Source organism: Sinohyriopsis cumingii, chromosome 4 (genome assembly GCF_028554795.1).
Source record: "Sinohyriopsis cumingii isolate HCF-2022 chromosome 4, ASM2855479v2, whole genome shotgun sequence".
Taxonomy (NCBI): domain Eukaryota; kingdom Metazoa; phylum Mollusca; class Bivalvia; order Unionida; family Unionidae; genus Sinohyriopsis; species Sinohyriopsis cumingii.
Genome location: NC_142964.1, coordinates 77596269 through 77622795, shown reverse-complemented (window position 1 = coordinate 77622795; position 26527 = coordinate 77596269). Strand labels below are relative to the sequence as shown.

Here is a 26527-nt window from a genome sequence, read left to right as displayed (position 1 = left end):
ATCTTCATGATGGAGTTCTATCATCATTAAAAAAAAAATCCATATACTTGGTCTAACATAACATGAATGAATAAACGAAGGATGAGTATATGACAATAATAACATAATAATTATTTATGATATCATAATACCCCATATTAAGTGGCGTAGAAGTCATGACCACGCAGGAGAGCTCTTTACAAAGAAAACTTGTTTGTGTATATCACTAAAATAACAAACTCTTGATTTACTTTCAAAGCCAAGATCACGTGTGGAGGAAAGAACCTAACCTTAAACGTACTGCACAAGTCAGTAAAATACAATAAGTAAGAATGTACGCATGATAATAAGTTCAACAAAACATTGGACAAGTGAAGACAAAGATAATGTGTAAATCTTTCCGCTTAGTAAACTGAAGTCAATAGAGTAATACTGAATTTGCGTAGCAATCTCCCGATCCCTACATTGTTAAAGCCTTCAAGGATAAAACAATGTAGGGATCGGGTGTACCAATACATGCACAATATTGAGCAAGAATTTACAATACAATCGACTGATTCCGTGACAAATAACGATGGGCTAAACCGTTCATTCTATGCAGAAACTGCGACGTTCTTCGTGCAAATGGTGTTCCCTTCATTTTGTTGCAAATCCTTATAAAAGAAAGAAATTTTAAAAAAAGGAGACAGTTTACTATTTGCGCTGAAATGAACATAGTATACAGTTTTCAAAATCCTGATTTTCTCTCGAAGAATGTAACAATTCCTGTTTCGATGCCAGTTCCTGACTATTTGGCTGGAAATGCCAACAGACAACTCGAGAATGGTTGTCTTCACCATCCCCATCATTTGGATTTTGAAATCGTCAACGATACCTTGCCCAAACACTTTTTAGTTGGAGACACTGAAAGTAACGACAGACGACAATCGTACTTGTCTGGAAAACGCAGGTTACTGAAGACACAAAGAATTGGTTTGTGGATGCCACATAATAGGTGGTTCGTATAAACCATTCCATCAATTATTCAACATACACTCCTTTATTACATCAAATGGGCAAATCTCACACAAATTCGTCTTCTCTTTGCTTTGATATCGGGCAAGAGAATGGCTGTTCGGTGATTTGCAAGTCAAACCTATAACGGGAGATTTTGAACTAGCGATATGGGTTTTAGCCAAACGTATTTGGCGATGATCTTAAATTACGTGGATGTATGTTCCATCGGAAGAATGCTGTCTCTAGGAAGATTCGAGAGTTTGGTCTTATTCCTTCTTTTATGCTGAAAGAGAAAACTCATTACTTTCTTCTAGATCTGATGGTGTTGTCATATCTACCTTCTGATTGGATCCAGCCAATTTTTTAACAGATTGAAGAAGAAAAAAAAGATGTTCGAGCACCATTCCGTCGTCTGAAAGATTATGTAAACAGTCAATGATCCATAATTCACTCTTCTGCATTCAATCTTGGAGTGTGTATGAACAGCCCTTTCGCACAAATAACGGTGTTGAGGGCTGGGACCATACATTGAATTTAGCCACAAACATTGCAAGTCTCAGCTTTGACACGCTGGTGCATCTAGTATGCGACGAAACTGTTATGTTGAACACACATCGGAGTTTTTGTCAGATGGCATAAAAATGCGTCGACAACGCAAAACACACAAGCAGTTGCACTGACTCATTCATCAGCCATGGACGGAATTTGCAAATGGTGACCTCGCTCCAAAGGAGTTAATGAAAATATTTAGTAAACTGTCATCTGCGCATTTTGATGTTAATTTCAAAAAATAAACAAAACAAACTTGGATATATTAGTTTAGAAGAGACACTGATGCTTTAAAATATTTAAGAGTAATTTTAAATAGATATTGTTAATATAATTAATTTAACTTTACACTTTCTGATATGTAATATAATGGATCCCAGTGAAACCAATCTCTATTTGTATTCAGTTCAGTCCTGCCATTATGTAATGCTCTGGTAAATGACCTTTGTCCGTTAGAGCCACTATTTGAAGCCGGTGGAGCGAAACCAAGCTGCTTATCTCACCTTTTGATGAATTCTCTATTAATGTGTTCACTACTTACCTTTTTTTTTAAATTACAGAGTTTTAGAACATTCTATTAATTTCATGAGATCTGTATACAATTTAGCTACTAATAATGACTATTATAGTAGAACCAATACTTTAAACCATTTTTTAAAAGCAGATATCTAGAATTATAGCTATTGAATATGTATTCATTTTGAAGGAGGTCAGTCGTCTAAGATGACCGACCTCCTAAACGTCTTAGGCAGAGACGTCATTTCAACTTTTTTTCAGGTGGGTGGGCAGGGAAAAACTTGATTGGGGGGGGGGTGAACTTGATTGTATGGGTGGGTGGGAATGGGGGGTAAAACTTAACGGGCGTGTTAATTTACGTATATAGGCTACAGCAATTTTACAGCACATGCAAATTCAGGAGAGGGGGTCAAATGCCCCGCCTCCCCCAATGACGTCCCTGGCCTTAGGATGACTGACCCTAAAATTTAGCAGGTCAGTTGACTTTTTATATTGGAGGACAGCAGTCCTGGGCGGTCAGTCGTCTGGTATTCCGTTATTATCACTTGCACAGAAAGCCAAATCGATGTAAATGAAATGAAGTGATGTCTTCCACATTAAATTTGTGATTTTTCACGAAGTTAACTATGGGAGAAGAATATTCAAAACGAATAAAAGCATCATTTCTGAATCCTTCATGCTGGAGCCAACAATTTACAAAGCTGCTAGGAAGAAATTTAAATTAAAGGCCTAGTGGACTAGGCTGACAAATCTGCAAGAAGTAATTATCTTTCTGTTAATAAAACGCCTTTTTATTTCAGAATAAAACGCTACTGCCAAATTGTATGTCAGATCTTTTCTTCGAGTAGGAGAAAGTGGTTTTACACTGACACCGTTTTAAGCACGTGCTCTTAATTGGTAGGTCCGGTTTGAGGCTGATTCACATCCTGACTCATATATATCGCGATTTCAGTGATGACAACTGACTAGTGCCGAATTTTCCCATTATCTTGGCCATTTCATCTTTCTGTTCGAAAACTCAAAGGTAAGTCCGCTTTCGTGTCACTGAAATAATTTCATGTTGATGATGTTGGAGAATTGGCTTCTAGTCATTTTATAATATGAGTTAGGCTTAGAAAGTTTCGACAACAGACTTCTGCGAGACTATTCTGAATCGAGATATTTGTCACCCCACCCCCTTATTCGTCTGTCGAGATGTATACATATTAAAAAAGAACGCTTTTTCTTTCTTTCTTTCTTTCTTTCTCTCTCTCTCTCTCTCTCTCTCTCTCTCTCATAAAGGCCGACGTTAGCGTCGAGCCAAGCATTGCTGTAAAACACGCGACCTTGACCCCAGACTTCGCCTTATAAGTAGATGAAAGAACGTTAACCAAGACATTGGCGCAAATTTTATATGACTCAGACGCAACAGAAGGGATATTGAGCAAGTCATATAATGAATTGTTTTAGCTTTTATAATGATTTGATTCCACCAGGGACTCAGTGCAAGAGGTAGTCCCACATGTAAGACCTCGACGCTGATACGTTGTTGGCGTCAAGGTCTTACAGCCTAACTAACGGCGCTGTGTAGCGTGTTTTGGAGTCGACTAACATCATTACGAAAGTCAAATTTTCAGGAATATTTCACACAACTGACAACTAAAATAACGACGCTTTTCTACAAAGTAAAGTCGTAATGTTTTAGTCAGACTTTACTTTGATGGTTTTTCTCTAATAAATTCAAATTCTCACAAGAGATGGACCTGTTTTCAGGTTTTGTTGGCCTACATTTCATTTGGCTGGAAAGCGATGAAAGCCGGGAATGCTGAAATCTGGTTAAGTTGAAATATTATTCTTTAATGAAATGAATAAAAATATATTATGCCTCTTGGAACTTTTAGCAACGGTTCTTTTCGTTCAGGAAACATATCCCCAACATGAACCTACTTGAACTTACTTCGTCATACCTCGACTGTCGCATTGCAACAAATTCAAATGTATGTCAGCGTAATGTGAAAATGCGTCTATTTGCTAGTATCCTATTTTTATTCTGCCAGGATAAAGACAGCACAGTATTAATTACACATAAATTAATGGAAGAGTGTCTATATAGGCTGCCAAGTGTGTGAGATGTTCCTAAAACTTTGACTGCTCATTCCGATGTCGCCGACATATGAACACGCTATACAAGGCCGTTATTTGGATAGTAAGACAGCACAAAAACAAAAACGTGCTGTCTTACATTGTAGGGCTATGCAAGAGGTAATCCTACAACTAGTCCTACAATGTAAGACGTAGCACATGTCGTTTTTGTTCAAGTGCTATGTCTTACTACCATCTATGTTTAATTTTTCTATAGTCACTGTGCTAGAAAATGTCCTGGTCTCTATCATATGTTGACAGTTTTTGCACCTTTTATCGCCACAGGGGCCAGATTAACTAGGGTGGTCTTGATTAGGTTAGTGATTGGCATAAGCCTAGCCCTGGCTAGGATGTCCTTAAGGTTTTTTGGTCTCCAGTAGGCGACTACAGGTTTTTACATAAAATAACAGATGTTGTTATGGCTTATCAGTTTCTTGGTCTACTTTAAATGGTGCTAACTTGATAATTTAATGAGTTGCAGATAGGATAAAATTTGCAATGCTGTGTGGAACTAACTTTAATGTAATCCCATTCCACTGTCAGTCACCAAATTAATTCGTACACAATTAACAACTTTGATTCAGAGTTCATTTGTCATGTAAATAATTAGTGTTTCCATGCGCCGCTTAAAATGTTTAATATTTTTGTCTTCGTGTAAGTGAAAGCCTTCAGTTTCAGCATGGTTAGATCACATGACTCAGTTATCTATAAATAGAAACGACCAAAATCCAGACCAAGACAGTCTGCCAGCAAACAAATACTTGTTATTATAGTCTGATAAGACAAACCCATTTGTTTGTACCCCCCTACCGATTTCAAAAACAAAAACATTTAATGTGATAAAAAGTGCACAGAACTAAGTTAATTGAATCAATGATTTATAATTTCTAACCTGACTGTGACCAGAATAGCATTAATGTTGGCATCCCCTGCACCATTTCTTGCTTAACGGACTTTCCATACTAACATGGTGCCATATTGCATACACTATAGGCTAGTTTATTTCCATCAGACAACATAATGACGTAGTTCATCAAGTTCGGCAAATGCTGAATAATTGTGTAAATTACATAACGTTGAGGGGGCCCCAAGTGGCCGAGTGGTCTAACGCACTCTCCGTTACGGATCACTGCCATCTCACCTCAGTCTGCGTGGGTTCGAGTCTCAGATTCAGCCAATGTGGGTATGTGAGAAAGCTTGCTAGTAGCTTCTTGTGGGTCGGTGGTTCTTTCTGGGGATTTCTCTGGTTCTTCCTCCACCATTAATACTGGTCGCCATGTATAGCCTATCATGTGCTGAAAAATGGCGTTAAACCCTACAACAATACGACACTACAACAACATAACATTGAGAGTTTGGAATTATATCCCTCTGCATACATGAACATAGAAATTAAACCGCTTGCTAAATCCACATGAAAAGCGTAGTTGTCATTTTCCTTTGCTTGATTTGACATTGTAAATAAAGGAAGCAGGCAACTTATGTATGTACATCTGTAGTCGTGATACACCCCTTTGCTGAAAATGGACTTGTCCAGAAACTGGAAATGGATCCGAGCATGTCCATCTATTGCACTGAAAACTTCCGTTAAGCCTGAAACGCGCATAAGATGACAGTGTTAAGGCCACTCAGAGTCAGGTTAGAAACTATAAATCAATGAATGAATTGACTAAGTTCCTTGCACTTTTTATCACATTAAAGGTTTCCATTATTTAAATCGGTAGGGGGGTACAAACAAAAAACGGGTTTGTATTATCAGACTATTGTTTGCTTTGAACAGGAGGAAATAAAAGCACCAATGGTATACACAATGTAAACTCCACAATGCCAATACTTTAAAAAAATTGTTAACTTGTCAATTGCTGTGCCATGATTACAGATTCTTTATTGCAAATGGAATGAAGCAGAAAATGACTGCTTGGATTAACATCTGTGAAACAGAAAAAGGAGTGCAATTTTGTCTCATTTTGAATCAAATATCAATCCTTTGCAATCCATCAAAAAAGTAAGCCTATTCTCTGTTTGGTGCTGTGTTGCTGCCAATGATCACTGAACAGTGTTGGCAGGGATATGGAACTACAACTGTATGAATAGACTAAGTTGGCTTCTTATAGACTTTGATGTTAAGACAGTAAACTGTTATGTCCACAAGCACGTTTTACAGTTTGTCATTATGCAAATACTGACAGCTGTATCATTTTCGGTGCAGGCACAAAAGGCATATACCGGTGTAGCGGAACTTCTGAATGGTAGGCATTATTAGTTTCATTTTTGTGGAAAGTTCTCATCCTCATATAAAATGCGATTTGAGCATTAAATGTACAGTTACAAATGGATGTGATGAACATTTGATTTAGAGTGTGATTACTCTTTCATTTTATTATGCAGTGAAGAAAATGAGAAGGTACACTCATATTAGTGTATGATGGGTAGATATTTTACTTTCATTTTCTACTTCATTTGCATCAGATGGCTTTATTAAAATTAATTGTGATCCAGATTGCAAATTCAAATTTAAATTTTATAAGAGAAGGTGCAAAATTTTATTTTATCCACAGGTAAAGGGACTGAATTTACCCAAGCTGACATTTTTGGCATCAAGTAGAATCGGTCATTAATTTTATATTTTTGCAATAAGCATTTGGTTCTTAGAAATATAAAAAATAAAATCATGTTTTTCTGAAGAACTGGCAATCCTTATTAAAATAATATAGATGTGGAAAATGTTAGAAAAATTACTTGAATGTTCATAGTGTGACCTCAGTGATTTTGGATTCAAAGCTGGCCATGGTCAGAATCATGAGTGGCTTAAAATAGCACCAATGAGGTGCATTTAAATTGCTCCTTGACCCAAAATCCCATCCAGTGAAATACAGTAAAAGTCCTCAAAACCAAAAATGCTCAGGACCCAAAATTGTTTGGTTTCGAGAAGTTCTTGGTTTACTGTGGTTTTTGCAGATGTGAGTGCTTATGTGACAAGAGAGACAGACAGGCAGACAGACAATATAGTTATGAAAGCATCAGTGTGAAGTGTGCTAAATAAAAAAAAAACGTTTTTTTATTTTTAATAAGTGCATTTTGGGGCATTTTCCAGGTCCATGTCTCATAGGCTAATACAGCACCAGTTAACCATAATTAATTTGTTCCAACATGTGTCAGGAATTCAGCAGATAAGATATATTTCCATGTTTGAACTGAGTTTCAGTTTTAAAGGTAATTTTTAAGGATCAAAATGAAATTTGGGACCAAAATTTGTTTTGGCATTCAGGGTTGTGGGGTTTCAGTCAGCTGGTAAGAAAAAGATGATGATTTAAAGAAGGAAAAATTTAGGATTAAACCAAAGCTTTGGTCTTGTGATTCCAGTATCCTGAGGTTTCAGTTTTGAGGAGTTTTACAGTGGTTTGATTGTGATGAATCAATGTCAAACTGCCAGTACCCATCTTTATTATCTAGACATTATATTATCATTGACCGATACCCTGAAATCTCATCTAACGTGAAGCCCTATTTTTAAAAAAATTTAAAATCCAGATTAAAGCATAGGCTCAACTTCTGGTTACAACAGTGTATAGGTTGATTTGACCATTCTTCACCATTTGTCACTGTTCTTCATGAAATGATATCACACCTGTTACATTATGGCATTGATGGAGAGATTCAATCTTAGACTGGCTGTTTTCTTTTAAGACAGACACCATATTAGTTGTGAATGATTGTGAATTTATTCCCTCTGTCAAAATAGGACCTGAAGTTCACCAAGAAACTTGGTTTGGTCCATTATTATTGCTATGCCATTTAATGACTTGAATATATGCACATGTGAGTTCACAAGTAAAATTATTTGCTGGCAGTTGTTTTTTCCATGTAGGTCTGCCTATACATTCCTTTCAAGACCATTTTGTGCTTCAGCAGGATCTAAAGTTGCTTGAAATGTGTACAGAAGAGGGAAATTGAGTGCACTGCTTTGTAGTATTACATAATTTGGAGAAGCAGAGCCAGAACAGAGTATATTATGCATACATTATCATTGATAAGCTTTTGGATCTAGTAGAAGAAAATCTCTACCTTGGCATCATTACCATCAATTCTGTGGGATGGAAATTAAAAACAGAAATGAATAAAATTACAAGTAGGGCAAGCAGCGCCTGAGATGGATTCATTTTGAGAAAACTCGATTGTTCTTGAAGCCTGAAGGATGCAGCCTGTGGCTCAATTGTCCATGAACCCTGAAGGATGCAGCCTGTGGCTCAATTGTCCATGAAGCCTGAAGGACACACGGTACTAATGATATGGAAAAATGGGAACCAGCTTGGAAATGGGTGAACATAAAATAGAGTATATATGGGTTTGGCTGACCAGGATTGGTTAATAATGTAAGTTATGTTTTAGGAGAAAAAAAATCTTTTTAGAGCTTGTCCTAGTTGTAAGTGCAAAAAAAAAGACATTGTTTTATTGATGGAATTTTAGTCCTTTAACAGTCTTGAGTTTGGAACACTCATTACTAAAATTAGCACCTGACTCTTTGGTGCGGAATTGAAAGCACATGTTTCAAACACTTGCAGTTCCAGAAAATGCCGCAGCTCATATCCTTTCTTCAACACATAAGCTGAAATCCAGGTTTCATATATACTGATAAATATAGGTTTGATCATGAGCACCCAAATTTTTAAAGTTATTGAATTTTTAATGTCATGGTGTTTGCATAGGTTTACTATGGGAACTGAATTAGTACTGAGAGTCCTGAAGGATGCAGCCTGTGGCTCAATTGTCCACGAAACCTGAAGGATGCAGCCTGTGGCTTAATTGTCCACAAGAAAACTGCATATTCCAGAGTGTTTGTAACATTTAATTCTTCCATGGACCATCAAGGACTGGTCGTTTACTAGTTCAGGACACTCATTGTTTGGAAAGAATGTGCCCTGTGGATGTTTTTTAGCCAAAAAGCTTACACAGAAAGAACTTCTTTAGCAGGAAAGGCACTTGCATAAGCAGAAATAATTCTCAAATTATGAACATTAAAGAATAAATTCAAATTTAAATGGAAGCAAAAGATTATTAATTTGATTTTCACCTGAATGTTCAGTTTTCCTGATGGAACTCCCAATTTCTTAAAGGCATACAGAAAGCTCTGTATTTGTATTTATGTAATCATTGAGTTTAGAATCCAGGAGAAAGGTTTGCCAGTATGATAGTGAGAAAATTAAGACTTGAAATCCACAATAGGCAAAATTGATTGTGAAATCCACAATTGACAAAATTAATTGGGAAATCAGTAATAGACAAAATTGGTTGGTTGCCATTTTGCTTACATTTTAAACTTCATCTCTGGGAATCTGAGATAAAACATGATTATGCATCTATTTTGGATAGGAAAATTCCACCCATGGGATAAATATTTCTGTCCTGATGCATTCTAAGGATTGTCTTAAGCTTGTGCCCTCATGTCAAAAGTTTGGGTGATATGAAGTGATCAGAGATGTAAATGAATAATTTAAAAATGCATGGGGAAAATAAATCTTTCCAGAATCTCATTTTTCCTTTTTTTGTTCTGTCACAAGGTTTTGTCATCAAGGTGACAAGGGACCATCTGTCAGAGATCTTGAAGTATAGGACGGCTGGAGGAACTATATCTTTACAACCATGCCAGCGGAGTCTGTAGCTGAAAGTTTACAGTTCATCATCAACCATGAATTTAACAAGAACAGACCATGCAGCACTCATTTGGGACCACCTTTAACTGAAGAAAAAATAACAGAATTAATGGGACCAGTGACATCAAATGTTGATGTTGGAATACATGAAGACATCTTAGAGGTATTAGAAATAAAGTTTATTTTATTAATATTCTTGAAAAGTGTTGACTATTAAACAGGAATTTATTAGTCCATATATTCCTGTATGTGTGCATCAGTTCCACTGTGTAGCCACTATTAGAGTCTTTCATTAGATATAAAGTTGGAGAGTAAGCTGCCAAAATAGGCAAAGGGTTTAGGAGACCTCCCCTCAGTGGGAATAGAGTTTTTATTTTAAAGAAGCCAGCTGTAAAGTAAAAGTAGCCAGATAAATCATCTGACTCCCAGCTGATAAGGAAAGCCCTGCATCTTGTCTTGTCATTATACATCTCCAGTGATTTTTCTTCAGTGCATCATGTGCAGAGATACTGCCAGGCTGTGGGATTCAAAAAAAAAGAGCAAGAATCATATAACTTATAAAACCCAGATGGGGACATTGTTTTCATTAACTGCAGTCTACACAATTTATTGCATAAATCATGGCTGGAAAAGTCAGGTATCCCCACACTTGTGACTCACTCTGTATTCTAAAAAGGTTGCTTATCAGAGGGAATTTTTTAAATAAAATTGTCAACAAAAAATCTCTAGGAACAGAAACTTCTCGCCACTAAAAACATTATTTATACCAAAAGTAGATCACTGTGCCATATTTTCAACTTCCCTGGCTCTAAAGCCAATTCGATTTATGGTATAATCCATTGTTTTATCACTATATTGCCATGCTTCTGTTAATATTTCTATCAAACATGAAATATGGACTTTTATTGTGAAAATCTGGTAAAGTTCAATAATGAGCAGAATCCATGGATATTAATCAGTGTATCCCCCAGGAATGTAAAACTGAGGGCAAAAACAGCCCTTGGTGTCAGAACTGGGGGTCAAGTAATAAATGTGGGGGTAAAAAATGTACTGACAAATTTTTATCTGACGTGTACTATTTCAGCTTGAAATAGGATATTGCAACTTGCACAACATAGTCTCTCTAAAAATATAAATAAGCCAACGCGCACAATTGAGACACAAATACATTTTTATTGGTTCATTTTTCTTTTAGCTTAAAGTCATACTTTTAACAGTCTTTTTGTAATCTTTTTGAAGCGATATTATAGACCAACACATTACACACAAGCCAATACAAAAAGCCAAATGAATCTTTTTAACTAAATGGCAGTTAATTTACTGCCTGTCATAAATGTGTACTATCATCGGTTTCATTATTGCACCAAAGTGCAAATTTAAAAACCAACAAAATCTGCAATGACCCCTGACTTTGTAATCCAAAGAACGCATTTGTCTCTGCAAGTTTACTGATTTCTTTGTTGTGAAAGAATGTCCTATATGATTATGTGTTCTCCATATATATTGTGGCAAACAAGGGGAGATTTAAAAAAATACTTAAACCCTGTCACGAAAAGGAGATCACATTTTAGTGCAGCAAGCATTGAGGTTAAACATCTGGATGACATCTTGCTGAGTTCGATGGAAATCGTGTGTAGGCTCACAAGATATGGGGAAGCTACTCCATCATAACAATTCTTATGCTAGTCTGGTTCCCTGTTTCATATGCTCTGTATAGCAGAGTGCAACACAAGGAGCATAGGAAACAGGGAACTTGACTATACCTATGCTCAAAGTATACACAATGCCATCCTTCATCCAAAGCATTGGATATTAAATAAATAATCACATTATGCAAATCCTTTGCATCCAAAATATGCATGGCAACAAAATGCGTGTGTCAGTTTTCAACAGCTTGCATCCCTGATGCACACGTGTGTAAAGGGAAACACTGTTAATGAGGTGATCTTGCATCTGATTGTCTGAGCTTGTTATCAGTTTGGAAGCCATGTTTCTGGTCTGATTTTGATCAGACTTGGAATAAATGCTTGTATCACCTAGATCTTGGACTAGGTCCACTGCTATCAATGAGGTTATCTTGCATTTGATTGGCTGAGCTTGTTACTCATCAAGAGGCGCTGTGTAAATCAAAATTGGATGATTTAAATAAATAGCAGTACAGTAAAACCTGTCATGAGCGACCTCTGCTATGAGCGACCACCTGTCATTTCCGACCACAATCGTAATGCACGGATCGATTTTACTATATAAACTCTCTGTTATGAACGACCACCTGCTGAACGCGACCAGCGACCGCGATTTCTTGGCAAAATATGCATTTTGACACTGCTATGAACGACCGCATCGCCAAAAAATCAAAACAGATTGAAACCACTGACCTTAACTTAATCCTTTGTAAACACTAGAGCTCGGGATAAATGTAGTATGCAAACAAAGTGCACATTAAATAACACTATAGTTGAACAACCATATATCGGGATAAACACCTCTAACCATCATTTAATCCTTAGTAACAAAGACTGCATAAATAGCAAAGATTGCTCTAATAAAGTATTTAAAAATAATTTGTCTTACCAGTTTTGTGAAATTTACAACTCCAGCATACGGTGTCATTTGTAAACTGCAGTAAACCAGACTAAAGTACATGTCACTAACCGCCATTGTAGTGCCGAAGTCATGTGAATAGCCAGTAAGAGTAACATCAAAGGGAGTAATGATGGATATACGCAGTCAATTTAGAGGTTTGTATTTTTTCTTTATCTGTATGAAAACTCACAAAACGCCGGTAGTCCTTATGTCCAAGTGAGAAATCGTTTGAAAGGGCTTCAGTGTTGGTTTGAGTACGTCGTTTGCTTTCCAGTTAATCCATAATGCCTGGACGGTGAATGAGCTCATTGTCTTTAATACTAGTAAGTGAGAATCATTTCCGGATTTTTTTAAAATTATTTTTTATTTCTTTTGTTAGTGTTTCACCAAACCACAATCTGTTTACGTGGGTGCAGATGGTCGGAACATTTGTTTATCGAGCTATAACTCTGTTGATTTAAACTTCGTCTCAGAATAAATGTACAGTATTGTTTCCTGACGAGTTAATTATGTATTTTGGTTTCATTCATTGGTACATAATATATATTTATTCCACAATTCCCCAAAACCTGATCAAAACCGATAGTCTTTATAACGTCAACACTAATAACAACGGCAGAATCTCCGCTGAAAAAAAGAAAAATTTTAACACTGGAAGAAAGGATTAATGTCATTGAAAGAAATGAAAAAGGCGAGACCACTCGCAAAATAGCAGTCAGCTTAAGCGTCGGTAAAACGCAAGTTCAAAATGTAATCAAAGACAAGAAGTCCATTAGAAACGAATGGCAGAAAGGTGCACAAGCAAAGAGGAAATATGCCACGGCACGACGGACAGTTTACGGAGATCTGAACGAGCGAGTATGGGAGTGGTTTTGTGTCGCAAGGAGTAAAAACATACCAGTAAGTGGGAAGTTGATTCATGAAAGGGCAATAACTGAGATACATGTTCAGACCAAATAGCTGAGTAAAACATGTCAACAAAGAAGTATAATGGATTTCTTTAAAAAAAAAAACAAGTGAATAAGTGTATAAAATAAGATATATACATCATATCTGTTAATTTTTTGTATATATTAATGTGATGTTGAAACATAAATTTTATTCTCGTTTGATAGATGTATATCTTTATTATATAAAGATATTTTGAGAGGAATGCATGCATTATTTAACAAGATTCATGAATAAAGGATATGATACATGTACAGTGAGTATGGGTATTATTTATTTTTCAACAATGCTAACTATTGACCCTGAAAACCAATCCATTTTCACACACCTCTTATGAGAGACCACCTGTCTTGAGAGACCGCTTTTGGTTGGCAGAAGGGGCGGTCTCTCATAACAGGTTTTACTGTATCCATAAATATTTATGTGGTTTTGCATCTGATTGGCTGAGCTTTTTACCATTGTGGTGGTCATATTACAAATCCAGCTTTGATCAAGCATTAGCAGAAGCCATGAATATTAATAAGGTTATCTTGCATCTGATTCGATGACCTCATTACTACTAAAGAGACTTTATGTGTGATAGTTTTTTTTCTAGTTTCTAGTTTCTCTCTCTCTCTCTCTCTCTCTGTCTCTCTCTCTGTCTCTCTCTCTCTCTCTCTCTGCAGTGGTTAACGTCATGTCATCACAGTCCAGGCTGTATAGTGGCAGTCAAGTTTTAAAGTATCCCAAAAGAAGGTGCACAAAACATAAAGGCAAACGAGTGTCAATTCAATAAATTGCAGCGTCACATTTTTTTATATAAACAGCACTCAGTTTAAAGGTCCTAGAAGGATACAGGTGGCAACATATTGTCAGATATCACTTCCCCTCATCAAAATTAACGACAAAGTGAAATCCTTAATGTAGGAACTAACTGCTTATTACATGTTGATGTGTTTGATCTGCTATAGATCAGATTATGTGTACTGTTGAACATCAAGCTACGGATATGCTTAAATAGTTTCAGAACTGGGGCCGATTATTAGAACAATCGGTGTCTGCAGAAATAACTGATGCCGATGTAAACAAATTTCCAAAATATAAATTCAGTCATAACATTCATCTTGACATGGCTTGAATTAAATAGTTGAAATTAAGGAATAAATATTTGATTTGGGGGTTAATTGAAAGACAATATATTCTTAAAAGTAAATACTTTTTAACACTTGCTGTAAACTACCGCTGACTGTCTGTACACAACAAATTATCAATACCATTCATGCACTCATCCCAGTCACAGCAGCCAGCCAGCCAATGAGGCCTCGTGTTGCTGTTGAACTTCCAGCATACACATTAGCAGATAGCTATGCAGATTAGATAGCTAGCGAAATTTCCAACTACTACGAAACTATGACTCACAATAGTTAACCTGTTCTTTAGCCAGTCATGCAATGCTGCTAATCAATGAATAGCGGTCGCACGCTGAAGTAGCTGAACTCTGACATACAAATATTATGCGGCATTGATATTGGCATGCCAGTGCCAGCAACGTTACCCCTGAATACCCCAGTTGCTGAGCTGCTTCAGCACGCGATATGCAGTTTAGTCTGGAATTACTTCAAAGTAAACGCAGTCGACGAGTCCAAAGCAAATTGCACACTTTGCAAAGCATGCATTTCCAGAGGTGGAAAGGATTCCAAAAAGTATACATCAAATCTTGTCCAGCACTTGCGCTACAAGCACATCGTCGAACATGGCCTGTTTCTGGCAGATAAAAAAGGAAAGGATGCTGCGCAGTTAACTCAGCAGCTGCAGCAATCCCTCTTACTCAGACTATTGACACCATGCTTGACCAGAAGCAGCCATTTGCATTTAACAACCTGAGAGCTATTAGTTGCCACAAAGCTATTGCAGAGTTCATAGCAGTAGATGTGCAACCATTTTCCGTTGTTGAAGACATCGGATTTTGATGTCTGATGGCCAAGGCAGAGCCGCGTTATAAAATTCCAAGTCGAAAGTACTTTTCCACATCTTTGATACCTGACATGCATAAGGCAATACAAAGCAAAGTGCGTTATTTAGTTTCTGCCCAATCTGCCCTTAGTTTGACATCTGATGCGTGGTCAGACCTGTCCATCGGTGTAGCCTTGTTGAGTCTTAAGCACACTGTCTGACGGAAGTGGCGCAGGCCAGATTTTTTGGGATTGTCGTGGATCGTTAAGAGAAGGGAGAAATGTTAATGTTGCTTAAATACAACCTACGTCAACTAGGCGTTCAGTATTAGCTTCAGCAAGCGTACAGTGATGTCTAACTTTAGTTATAAAGCATGCATATTATTTTAATTATTATTGGGCTATCGTTATTAACATATTTTAGTCATTTATTGAAATCTAGTAATGGCGACCTGCATCATTGAACGTAAGTTAAAATATTAGCTTAATACTTTTTCATTCATTTATATCATGAATCGGCAAACCATAGGTTTTATCAGTGTTAGTTTTTAAGTTTTTCAAGTTTTATGTTTCTGATCGTTGTTTTCTATAAATAGCAATGTACTTCTTATCCGGTTTCTATTTGTTTTTGTACAGAAGTTCAAATTCACTTGCCGCATAAACAACCTTGTTATAACTCACACGGCAAAATACCTGCTTGCATTACACTAATAAGTTTATGTTTCTGAACCAGTCATTGTTATAAAACAAATAATCAGTCTTATAATTGGTATTGGCATTTTAGAAATCGGCTATATGCGGTATCGGCATAATCGGCAAAAAGTGACATCGCTACAGCTTTAGATAATAGAAATTATTTCGTTTGACTCAGATGTTTAGCAGCGACATTAAGTTTTTAAAAATAAGGATCTTTTTGGATGCATACACCAATAACATCTGTCATGCATTACATTTTAATTGTAATTTGGTTGTTCAGTATGCTACAAAACTATCCTCTGATTCATTGAATCTCGCATATGTCTAGTCTTTAGGCCCAAGAACCAAACAAATGTGTATGATTATGATCTGTGATCTGTGCATATTAATGAGGTGAACTTACATCTTATTGGTTGATCTTGTCTACACTCGGGACTACACTCTATTTCTGGTTAGATTATGACCAGATTATATCAGAATGTTGGATGAATTTATATACATGTATGTGCAAGATTTGTTCATATTTATGAGGCAATTTTATGTCTAATTGCCTGAGCTGGTTACAGCTATAGAGAGAGAATTTCAATTGGAGTTTGCTCCTTTTTGGTAAATAAGCTTAAATCACCATGGTCTTGGACAGGTTCTATACAAAGTGAAAGTTTCTGATATGAAAATGTTTTTTACAAAGTGGGAGCTTCATGTATGGACAGGTTCTTTACAAAGAACTGCTTAGTAAATGGAAATGTTCTTTACAGAGTGAGATCTTCATGTATGGAAAGGTTCTTTACAAAGTGTGAGTTTCATGTACTGACATGCTCTTCACAAAGTGAGAACATCATGTATGGAGAGCTTCTTTATAAAGTGAAAGCTACATCTATGGACAGGTTCTTTTCAAAGTGTGAGTTTCATCTATGGACAGGTTCTTTACAAAGTGAGAGCTTCATGTATGGACAGGTTCTTTACAAAGTGAGAGCTTCATTGATGGACAGGTTCTTTACAAAGTGAGAGCTTCATCTATGGACAAGTTCTTCACAAAGTGAGAGCTTAATCGATGGACAGGTTCTTTACAAAGTGAGTGCTTAATCGATGGACAGGTTCTTTACAAAGTGAGAGCTTCATGTATGGACAGGTTCTTTACAAAGTGAGAGCTTCATCTATGGACAGGTTCTTTACAAAGTCAGAGCTTCATCTAGGGACAGGTTCTTTACAAGGTGATAGCTTCATTATGGACAGGTTCATTACGAAGTGAGAACTTCATCTAGGGACAGGTTCTTTACAGAGTGAGAGCTTCATGTATTGCAGTATTGATGACATGATTTTATCAATATTAGTAACATAGGTAAAATGGTAATGATATATTGTACAGGTATATTGTACAGGTTGGAAGCTAGTTTACATAAGGTTATATTCTTGCTTCATTGTGAAATTGTTACCTGTTATTTATGTAGGCCAGGGACTTTTCTAGACTCAAAGAATAGGAAAAATCCACATCTCCTTCATTGTGGAACATGGAGAAGTGAGAAACTGTCAATAGATTTTATAAGTTTTATCATGCTATCGGAGTGGTGTATTTTTAAGTTTTAAATACCATCAATATTTGCTTATAAGTCAAGTCCAACTTCAAACTGCTGGTGCATTTCTACTGTATGTGAAGCAAAGAAATGTCTGCTTCTGTGTTGTAATACCATATTTATTTGCTTATAAGTTGACTGCAAACAGAAAAGATCTGGATATGCCATAGAAAGATGCACCTGCAGATCAGGGTATATGTTGTTTTTTCTACTGTTTATTCCTAACAAACTGCCTGCAGTACAGGGTATATGTTGTTTTTTCTGCTGATTATTTCTAACATTACGCGATGTCAGATCTTGATCTGTGCAGTACGGATAGAACTATTTCGGTATGTTTAGGGAGCCATATTAACTAGGTTGTGCATCAGACTCATAATCCAGTGGTTGTGGGTTTGATACCAGCCCATGTCTGTTATTATTTTAATGTATCCTTGGGAATTGTACTTTACTTGGCTCCCAATTCCTAACCAATTCCATGTTTAAAGAATTTTTAAAAACCAACCTGTCAGCCATCTGTATATTTATTTACGAGACAAGATCTAGAAAGTTCATTTTTTATGCATGGCAAATTTATGATGAATAAACATTGATAATTTACATTATTTTATTTACTAACAGCTGCCTCACTGGAGCTCAGCATTAAGAGGTACGTGTTAGGACTAGTTGGCCTGGTGTCAGGATAATGTGACTGGGTGGGACATGTATGCTACATGTCTGCGGCATGATGCCTCAGTGCTAGACATCACTATAAACTGCCACACTGCAGACATCGTAGCGATGTGACTGAAATATTGTTAAAGCTATGTTAAAAATCCAAATCACACACACACATTATTTTATTCATGTCTTCTACCTGAGGAGCCACAGTGGTTAAGGCCATTGATCAGTTTGGTTCCACCACTGGATCAGCCTGGATCAGTACCGTTGCATTGTGCATGGGCGAGGCGCCTAACTTACCTCAGCATTATATAACTTTAAAGTGTTGTTGTGCCCAAAAAACAAAACAAAAAAAATTTCTTCACCTAGACAACTAGATACAGTTGAACCTGTCTTGAAAGACCACCCCGTGTGTAAAAGAAGTTATCATTCAAGATGGGTTGTCTTTCAACATGTTCTAACACTATAGTAAATAGATCTGTGGATTGAGAATCTGGTCTCTCAAGACAGGTGGTCTCTTATAGCAGTGGTTGTTTAAGAACAGCTATATCTTGAATCACCTTTTGTGTGGCAGTAATTGATATTTGGCTTAATTTCTTAGTTGTACTGTACAGTACTACACCTGGCCATGTGGCAAGACTGTAGCAGCCAGTCTTTTGAAGACAATTTATTGAAGATAGTGTGTATGTGATTTGTTTTTGTTTTTTTACATAGCTTTAACAATTTTTCAGTCTTATCACTATAATTTTTGCTTTTGAAGTTTATAGTGATGTTTAGCACTGGGACATCATGCAGCAGACATATATCATCATGTCCCACTCACTCACATTATCCTGACCAGTCCTAACACTAACCTCTTTATGCCAAGCACCATGCATATCAGCTGCTAGTACCAAATTAATCAGTCTTGACTCTGACTCCACCTGGGTTTGAACCTGCAGCCTCGTGCATCAAAGATGAACCACTCAGGCCAATGGAGCGGTCTATTTATTGACAACATAAAATATATGCTTTGAAGTTTATAATGCCTATGTGTTTCTTGTTTGATTTTCTCATTGAATACTTAATGCTAAAATCATTTGTATCATGTTTTTGGGGTTTTAAAAAAAAAAAAAATTGAAGAAAGTTTACATAATTTTTGTCTAGACATGATTTTACCTTTACATAGGGCCTAAGGCTTGGATTTACTGGCAGTAGGATCCTTGGTTTCATGTTTTTATTTTTTCACAAACATTTTGGAGAAAAATTAACCAAGTTCATGTCTTCATGTGATTGTAACTTGAAATTACCAACTGTAACATAGGAGATTGTGACCTTTATTTGATACATACTGATGGTCAGCTCTGATGAGCGCAGGTTGAGAAGATATTTGTTCCAGTTACTGGTTTATTCAAACTAAAATATGAATACATGCCTCATTTTGCTCAAATTTGAATGCATTTTCAAATTCTCTTATCCTCTCTGGCGGCAGTGAAAGTAACATGAACATCCCTTTTCATCAAATGTAATGTGAAGTTTTACACCAAAAATTAATTTTTAGCCATAGCCAGCCTGGTACTAGGACAGAATCTTGCTGGCTGAACATTTCTGTAAACAATTGAGTTTACAGTATCTATTGATCTCACCTTGGCATCTTGTTTGCATGATGAACAAATGTGGTCATCTTTTGAATCTTTGTCTGTGATCACAACAAATCATAATAATATAGCTATCTATTTTCCAGCTTTACACAACAACTGATGGCATCAAAATGGATGGCAGTCAACTGGCTCTAAAGGAAATCTGGCTATTACCAGGCTATTATTTAATGAGCCTCGAAGAAGCTGTGGATGTATACAAGATCATGCTGGAGTCGGCAGAAGAAGATGGTCAGTACTGGGACAAATTGTGGTTTCCTTTCCTGTCCTCTGGGGCTGGGGATTTCTATTTCCTTGACATGTCCAATGGGACAGTGAATGAATTTATGAGGGGAGAGGATATTGATGAAGAAGCAGAGTACGAAACCATGGCTGACTTTTTACAACAGGCCGTACAACATTTTACAGATGAAGATTTTTACATGGATGAGGAAGGCCAACTGTCGGAGAAGTGAAGAGGTGTATCAGATACTTTAACTACTTTATGTATGGGGCGAGTTTGATTTGTCAGATGTGGTATCGATCATAACATTAGAGTAGCACAAATTCAAAATGCAAACACCTTTAGCACATTTGCAAGAATTGAGCCAATAGAACTTCACTTCTTACTTACTCTTGAGTAGACATGTTCTCGAGATTGCACAATTTTCGTTTACTCTTGATACATTTATTTTCTTTGACAGCAAAATTTTTAAATTGTAGCAAGCTATAAATTGTAAAAATGTGAATGTGATGAAGCTTGCTCATGCAAAAGGTGTTAGTTAATTTTTGGGGAAAATTATGTCACAACTGTGCTGAAAAGTGTTATGAGCATCGAGAAATTAGACTCACCCTTATATCTAGCACATTCTATTACTGTTGATGTGCTGTATCGGTATGTGTTAGTCTTGATTAATGCTAGATTGTCAATCTGTTCGACAATCCGATAAATTGAGGATGCTTAATTACTACATGTAACCACATTAGATTTAGAATGAATATTTGTATTCATGTCATATCAATTTCACAAGACAAGGCTTTAACTTTGCTTTGGTGACTTGTTTTAGTTTTCTTTTTGTTTGAATTCTATCTGTACAACATCACTACAATGAGTAATATCTCCTTTTTTGGATTGTATGAAATTCTATCCATCGAACATCATTAAGTCGATCAAATCTGTTTTTTTTTTATTGTGAGATTCTATCCATACAGCATCATTAAAGTCAATCAAATCTCGTTTTTGGATTGAATGAGATTATTTAAGAGTTTAACATTTTTTCTGAGTTTATTGTGGTATAAACTGTCAGTTGCTGACTCACATAACAAATAAAGCCCAAAGGGCGTTATGTAAACTGTGTGAGTCAGCAACTGACAGTTCCTACCAGGATCAACTCGGGGGAAAAAAGCGTTAAACTCTCTAATTGACATTTCAATTATTCGTTATGTTATTTTGTTTGAATTATAAAAAACAAATCTTAATTGAGTGTAGTAATACATGTTTGGGGTTTTCTGTTACATAGCTATTTATAGCACTTGGGATTGTCCTGCTTGATCGTAATAAGGTCATCATAATACCAGTCCTTCAACCAATGGAAGCCAAATTTATTCAATTTTTAATAAAAAAATTGTTAGAATGTTCTTTTCCTTTAATGCTTACTTCGTCTTTGCCTTCACTGGCAGTGTTTATCTTATGCTGTACACGTGACTGTATTTATAGAAGTGTGTATTCTTAGAAAAGTAGTTCTCCTTACAGTTCATACAGAAATAAACGCAGTTCATTTTGATCACGTGGTATCATTCTGACCAATGGAAATGTTACTTTTCTTTACCAGCTACTGGCATTGCAGTTTTATCCATATAACATGACTAGTCAGTAAAATCTCTTTTTTGGGGATCATACAAGGTTTTATCTGTACAGTATCACTAAGGTCAGTAAAATCTATTTTTTTGGATTGTATGTGATTCTCTTTGTACATCACTATGGTCAATGAAATCTCATTTTTTGGATTGTATGAGATTCTGTACATATGGCATCGCTACAATCAGTACTTAAAGGTTACTGCATTTTTATGGGAAAATATGAGCAAATTGTTTGGAAAATATTGCCTGACCTTGTGGAGAGCAGTATTTTTCAGAAAAAACGAGTTCATATTTTCCCATACAAAATGCAGTAACCTTTTTGTTATATGCTCATGTTGTTTAACTACCATAGGTTTAATGATAAAAGACATTACAAGAAATCATGTAACTGAATTTATGCTTTATTCCAAAATAAATTTACATCCATAGATTCTTCAATACACAATAAAAGTATTCATGTGCACGTAGTTCCACCTAGCAACCTTTACACTTAGTCGCATGCTCTACATCAGTTTAAAAAAGAATTGTTGTTTTGGTCTTCTTAAAATTGAGATTTAGAGTTACATTGTGAACGAATGCGCATGGATTTTGTTTCTATGTTGATAAATATGTGCATAAATGTAAGTCTGTTTATTACCAGTCTTATTACCAGCTTAAGAAAACATGTTTAATGCCATGTCACTTGCATCTTGCTGTTGACCTGTAATAACAGTCTTCTATTGCTAGCCTAACATTGAATCAAAATAGTTGCACCGGGAAAAACAGAAAAGCAGCTGTTGTGTGACACTCCATTTACCCAGCGGAAATAATAATTTTTCTTTGCCATGGATTATTGGTTCTTTGCCTTTTAGTTTCTTACCAAAACCTTCAGCTGCATTTTTTTCTCAAATCTAGTATTTTGACAAACTTGTAAAATGGTATGTCTCTGATAGATATGCGATAGTCCTTGTCCTCAGTATGCTTTTCTATGCCATATTTCTTTAGACCGTAGAGAGCTCTCATCATAGTCTTAACCTTTCCATCTGCAAAAAGATATGAATATTCTAAATAGCTGTTTCAATGATACAACAGTATTTTCAATTCCTGCATCTCTCATGTTTGTTGTTGACATTGCAAATATCAAGTTCATTTGTTTGCTTGTTTGAAAGTTTCATTTCTGACTCGGTAAACTCATCCACATCATTAACTGTATCAGCTATACTTTGAAATGGACGAAATAGCTGCTTTAGTTTATTCATAAACAATTTAATCAACCAAAACCTAAAGTGTCTACTACATGAGTGTACATGGTTTGTTTACAGATTAGTTCCTAATACACTGTACTATCTTTAGGCATACGTGTTGTGCACGTACGTGCAATATGAAGGTGTTCAATGTCGTAAAATGCTGCATGATTCTGACAATGTAAAGTTAATAAAAATGAGCATATAATAAAACCTTTCTTTTGTTATTGATTGTATCAGATTCTTCCTTATAACATCACTACAGTCAATAAAATCTGTTATTTTGGATTGTATGAGATTATGTCCATCCAGCATCACTACAGTCAGTAAAAATGCTTTGTTTTGGATTGTATGAGATTCAGTCTGTACAACATTGCTACAGTCAGTAGAAGTTGGATTATATGATATTCTGTCTGTACAGTATCAGTCATTAAAATTTCTTGCCAGATAACATGCAATTACTTTAATTAAGTAATGTATTTCTTATCAACAGTTAAAGTCTTTTATTGAAATGTCTCTTTGGGGAGCTGAATTATTATTATTATGATTATTATTATTCAGTTTTCAGATTCACTCCTGATAATAAAATCTCTTTAACAGTGTGTAGTTATGGATGTAATTTATGAAAGGCAGAAATATGCTACAAGTTGTTATAGTATATATCTGATATAATAACAGTGTGCGGAATCTGAAAAGATACTTGATGAAAAAAATCAAAATAAATTACATTAAAAACATTTTTGGTAATGTATGCAATGAAACTTTGTTCATATTGAATTTTTATACCTTTGTATCTATTGCTTTTGTTGCCATAGTGGTTCTGCCAACTAGAGATCTACACACACTTAAATATGTCATATGGGGATTCTCTGATGAATCCTATGAGCATTAATCTGTTGATTGTTTCTGAATTTAATATGACCCTCCTACTCTGTGTACGAATGTTATTCTGTGCTGAGAACTCTTTCATTGCCTGATGTCTGAAAAGGCAAATGCATAACTAACTTGAACAAGTTACAGTTCTTTATGCTTGTGCAATTAACAACATCTCACAGGTATGACCCCATAGGTATTTTCTCTTGGATATCTCTGTTCCAAAAAGAAAAGTTTTCACTAACATGAACTCTGCCAAAGTGTCACTGCCTTGAATCAGTGCTTTGTGGCCTCTTATGCCAGATTTTTTCTCTTCCATAATGCTGTATTATTATTATTATTCTATAATGCTGTATTATTCTTATTCTTCTTATTATTATTATTATTATTATTCAGTTTTCAGAATCACTCCTGATAATAAAATCTCTTTTATAGTGTGCAGTTATGGATGTAATTTATGAAAGACAGAGATATGCTACAAGTTGTTACAGTATATATCCGATATAATAACCATGTGTGGAATCTGAAAAGATACTTGATGAAAATAAATCAAAATAAATTACATTAAAAACATTTCTGGTAATGTATGCAATGAAGCTTTGTTCATATTGAATTTGTATGTATCTGTTGCTTTTGTATTTTTTTGTTGTTTAAGCATATCTTTTTATACAGACTATAATATATTATTGATGTGTTCACAAAGTACATAAGGATACAGTTTTCATGCTTTAGATGTTTATTTTTTGCATTTAAAAAAGGTAGGACTCTACAGTCTTGTCTTTTTGTTTGCACATCCGATTTGCATATTCAAATGCATACTGTTGCATAATGTATCACGTTGTATTAGCAAATTATAATGAATTCAATTCATACTTGAATAAAAGATATGGTCTGAGCACAAACAACATAGACCCTGATTTGCCTTAGCATAATGTGCTGGCAGATCAGAATCTGTGTTGTTTGCATACTGATTACTCCTAACACACTTCATACACCTAGATCTGTTGGTACATTATGTGATGGCACATTTGGATGAGTACTGTTGGCAGTTGGATTCAGTTCTTAATTGAGAATACACAGAACAATACTCTTTAAATTTTGGAAATGGGGGGGGGGGGGTGATTCAAAAATGTTATTTTTTAAAATTTGGATTATGAAAGTCATAAATGGCATTACAGATACGGTGGTAATTCAAAAGCCTTCAGTATTCACTTCAAGGCCATTCCAACAGAAAAAAGCGACACCTGGCAATTAGGCTAAGAGAGATACCTTCTCAGTCAATTAAGGGGTTGAATAATTAAGATCTGTTATTAAAATATTGCCTTTTATATTTTTAATTTTCTGCACATTATCTTGTTAAAAGCATGTGCAAAGTAGTGCATTGATCACACCACAATGGTTTGCAAGGGAAACCATGTATTATCTTTTGCAAATTTTTATGTATTTTTTCTTTGGTTTTGGTATGATGTGATTGAGATCCCACCCAGGTCTGTGGCAGACTGTCTACTCTTGAATAGTGTGTATTTCTAATTTTAAAATGGCACTGTCTACAGAGAACTGTTTTGTCTTTTTGACCTTGAAAGCCTCGTGTAGCTTTGTTAAGGGACATAACTCGTATTCTAATACGAGGAAAAAATTACTGGCAACAGTGGTTACCTCCCTCGACATAGTTCGACTGCTTCAGTGTAAATGCTTATTAAAGTTAACTGCTTGGCTGTTTTCTCATAATATTTGACAAATTTGGAATCAATTCTCTTGATCATAAAAAATGATTCATGATGATCTTTGTCTCACAATTTATGTTCACCTCGTTGATTCTGTTTAATAATATACAAAACTATCTGAATTGTCTCAAAAGCATGTATAACTATGGCTGTTGTCACTATTGTGCCCTATAGTATTGATAATTTCTACATATGGGCGACAACAGGCTTGACATCCATATCTGGTAGGTGAAAACATTGGTTTACTCAGGTCATGTACTTCATCTTGCCTTATAAGAGTCTAATTTCATCATCGTAGAATTTTTCAAAATGAATCTGAGGAAATCTTATGAGTACATTTGAACAAGTTAATGGTTATCAATATTTAGTTTTAAAACAAAAATGGCAGGCTAGAAGGATTTTCTTCACTATCAAAGTTAGAGGTCTAACAAGATAACAGAGTCAGTCGCCTACTCAAATGAGTCAGCATTGTTTGATTAGTCGAATGCCATTGACGACATCTGTGTGAAGTTATCAATTAGAGGTTTATAGAGAAATAATTACTTGATTCCTTAACCACAGAACTGGGGACAGGATGCAGTTTATGAAAGAGATTGTAAATCAGTGTTGTTTCATTCAAATTTGTTTTCTTTTTTTAACAAAAATAAATTTAAGCTTCATAAAATGATTCCTTGTTTGCTTGTTCATTTTCTTTGCCTACAGAATGGGTTCAACTTGTAATTTTTTGGTTTTGTTTACAAGTTTTCTGGCAAGACATTGTTTTCAGAATTGAATATATTTTATATCAATGCTGCAATCTGACTGCTCATTTGAAGGTTTCACATCTCTTTATTTACTTTCTTATTCATATTGTTTTAATAGCTTTCAGTTAAGAGCTTGGTCTTTTGTGCATTTAGTAATATTTTATGTTATTTTGCTATTTATTTTCCTTTAAACAGAGTCTATATTAGAAAATTAAAATGATCATTGTAAATACTATCAGGCTACAAGTTGGAGAAAAATATTTTGTTTGCTGCCATGCACAATATTT

At 35.6% G+C, this 26527-nt stretch overlaps 1 protein-coding gene across 1 annotated transcript; it reads left to right on the top strand.

The window, feature by feature from the left end:
* The first annotated feature begins 2925 nt into the window (after nucleotides 1-2925).
* Nucleotides 2926-26164, top strand: LOC149801497 (uncharacterized). Its single transcript, XM_089955669.1, has 3 exons — nucleotides 2926-3064; nucleotides 9720-9975; nucleotides 19925-26164. Exons 2-3 carry the CDS (start codon nucleotides 9802-9804, stop codon nucleotides 20291-20293), a joined length of 543 nt encoding a protein of 180 aa, XP_089811795.1. The 5' UTR covers nucleotides 2926-3064; nucleotides 9720-9801; the 3' UTR covers nucleotides 20294-26164.
* The last annotated feature ends 363 nt before the right edge of the window (nucleotides 26165-26527 follow it).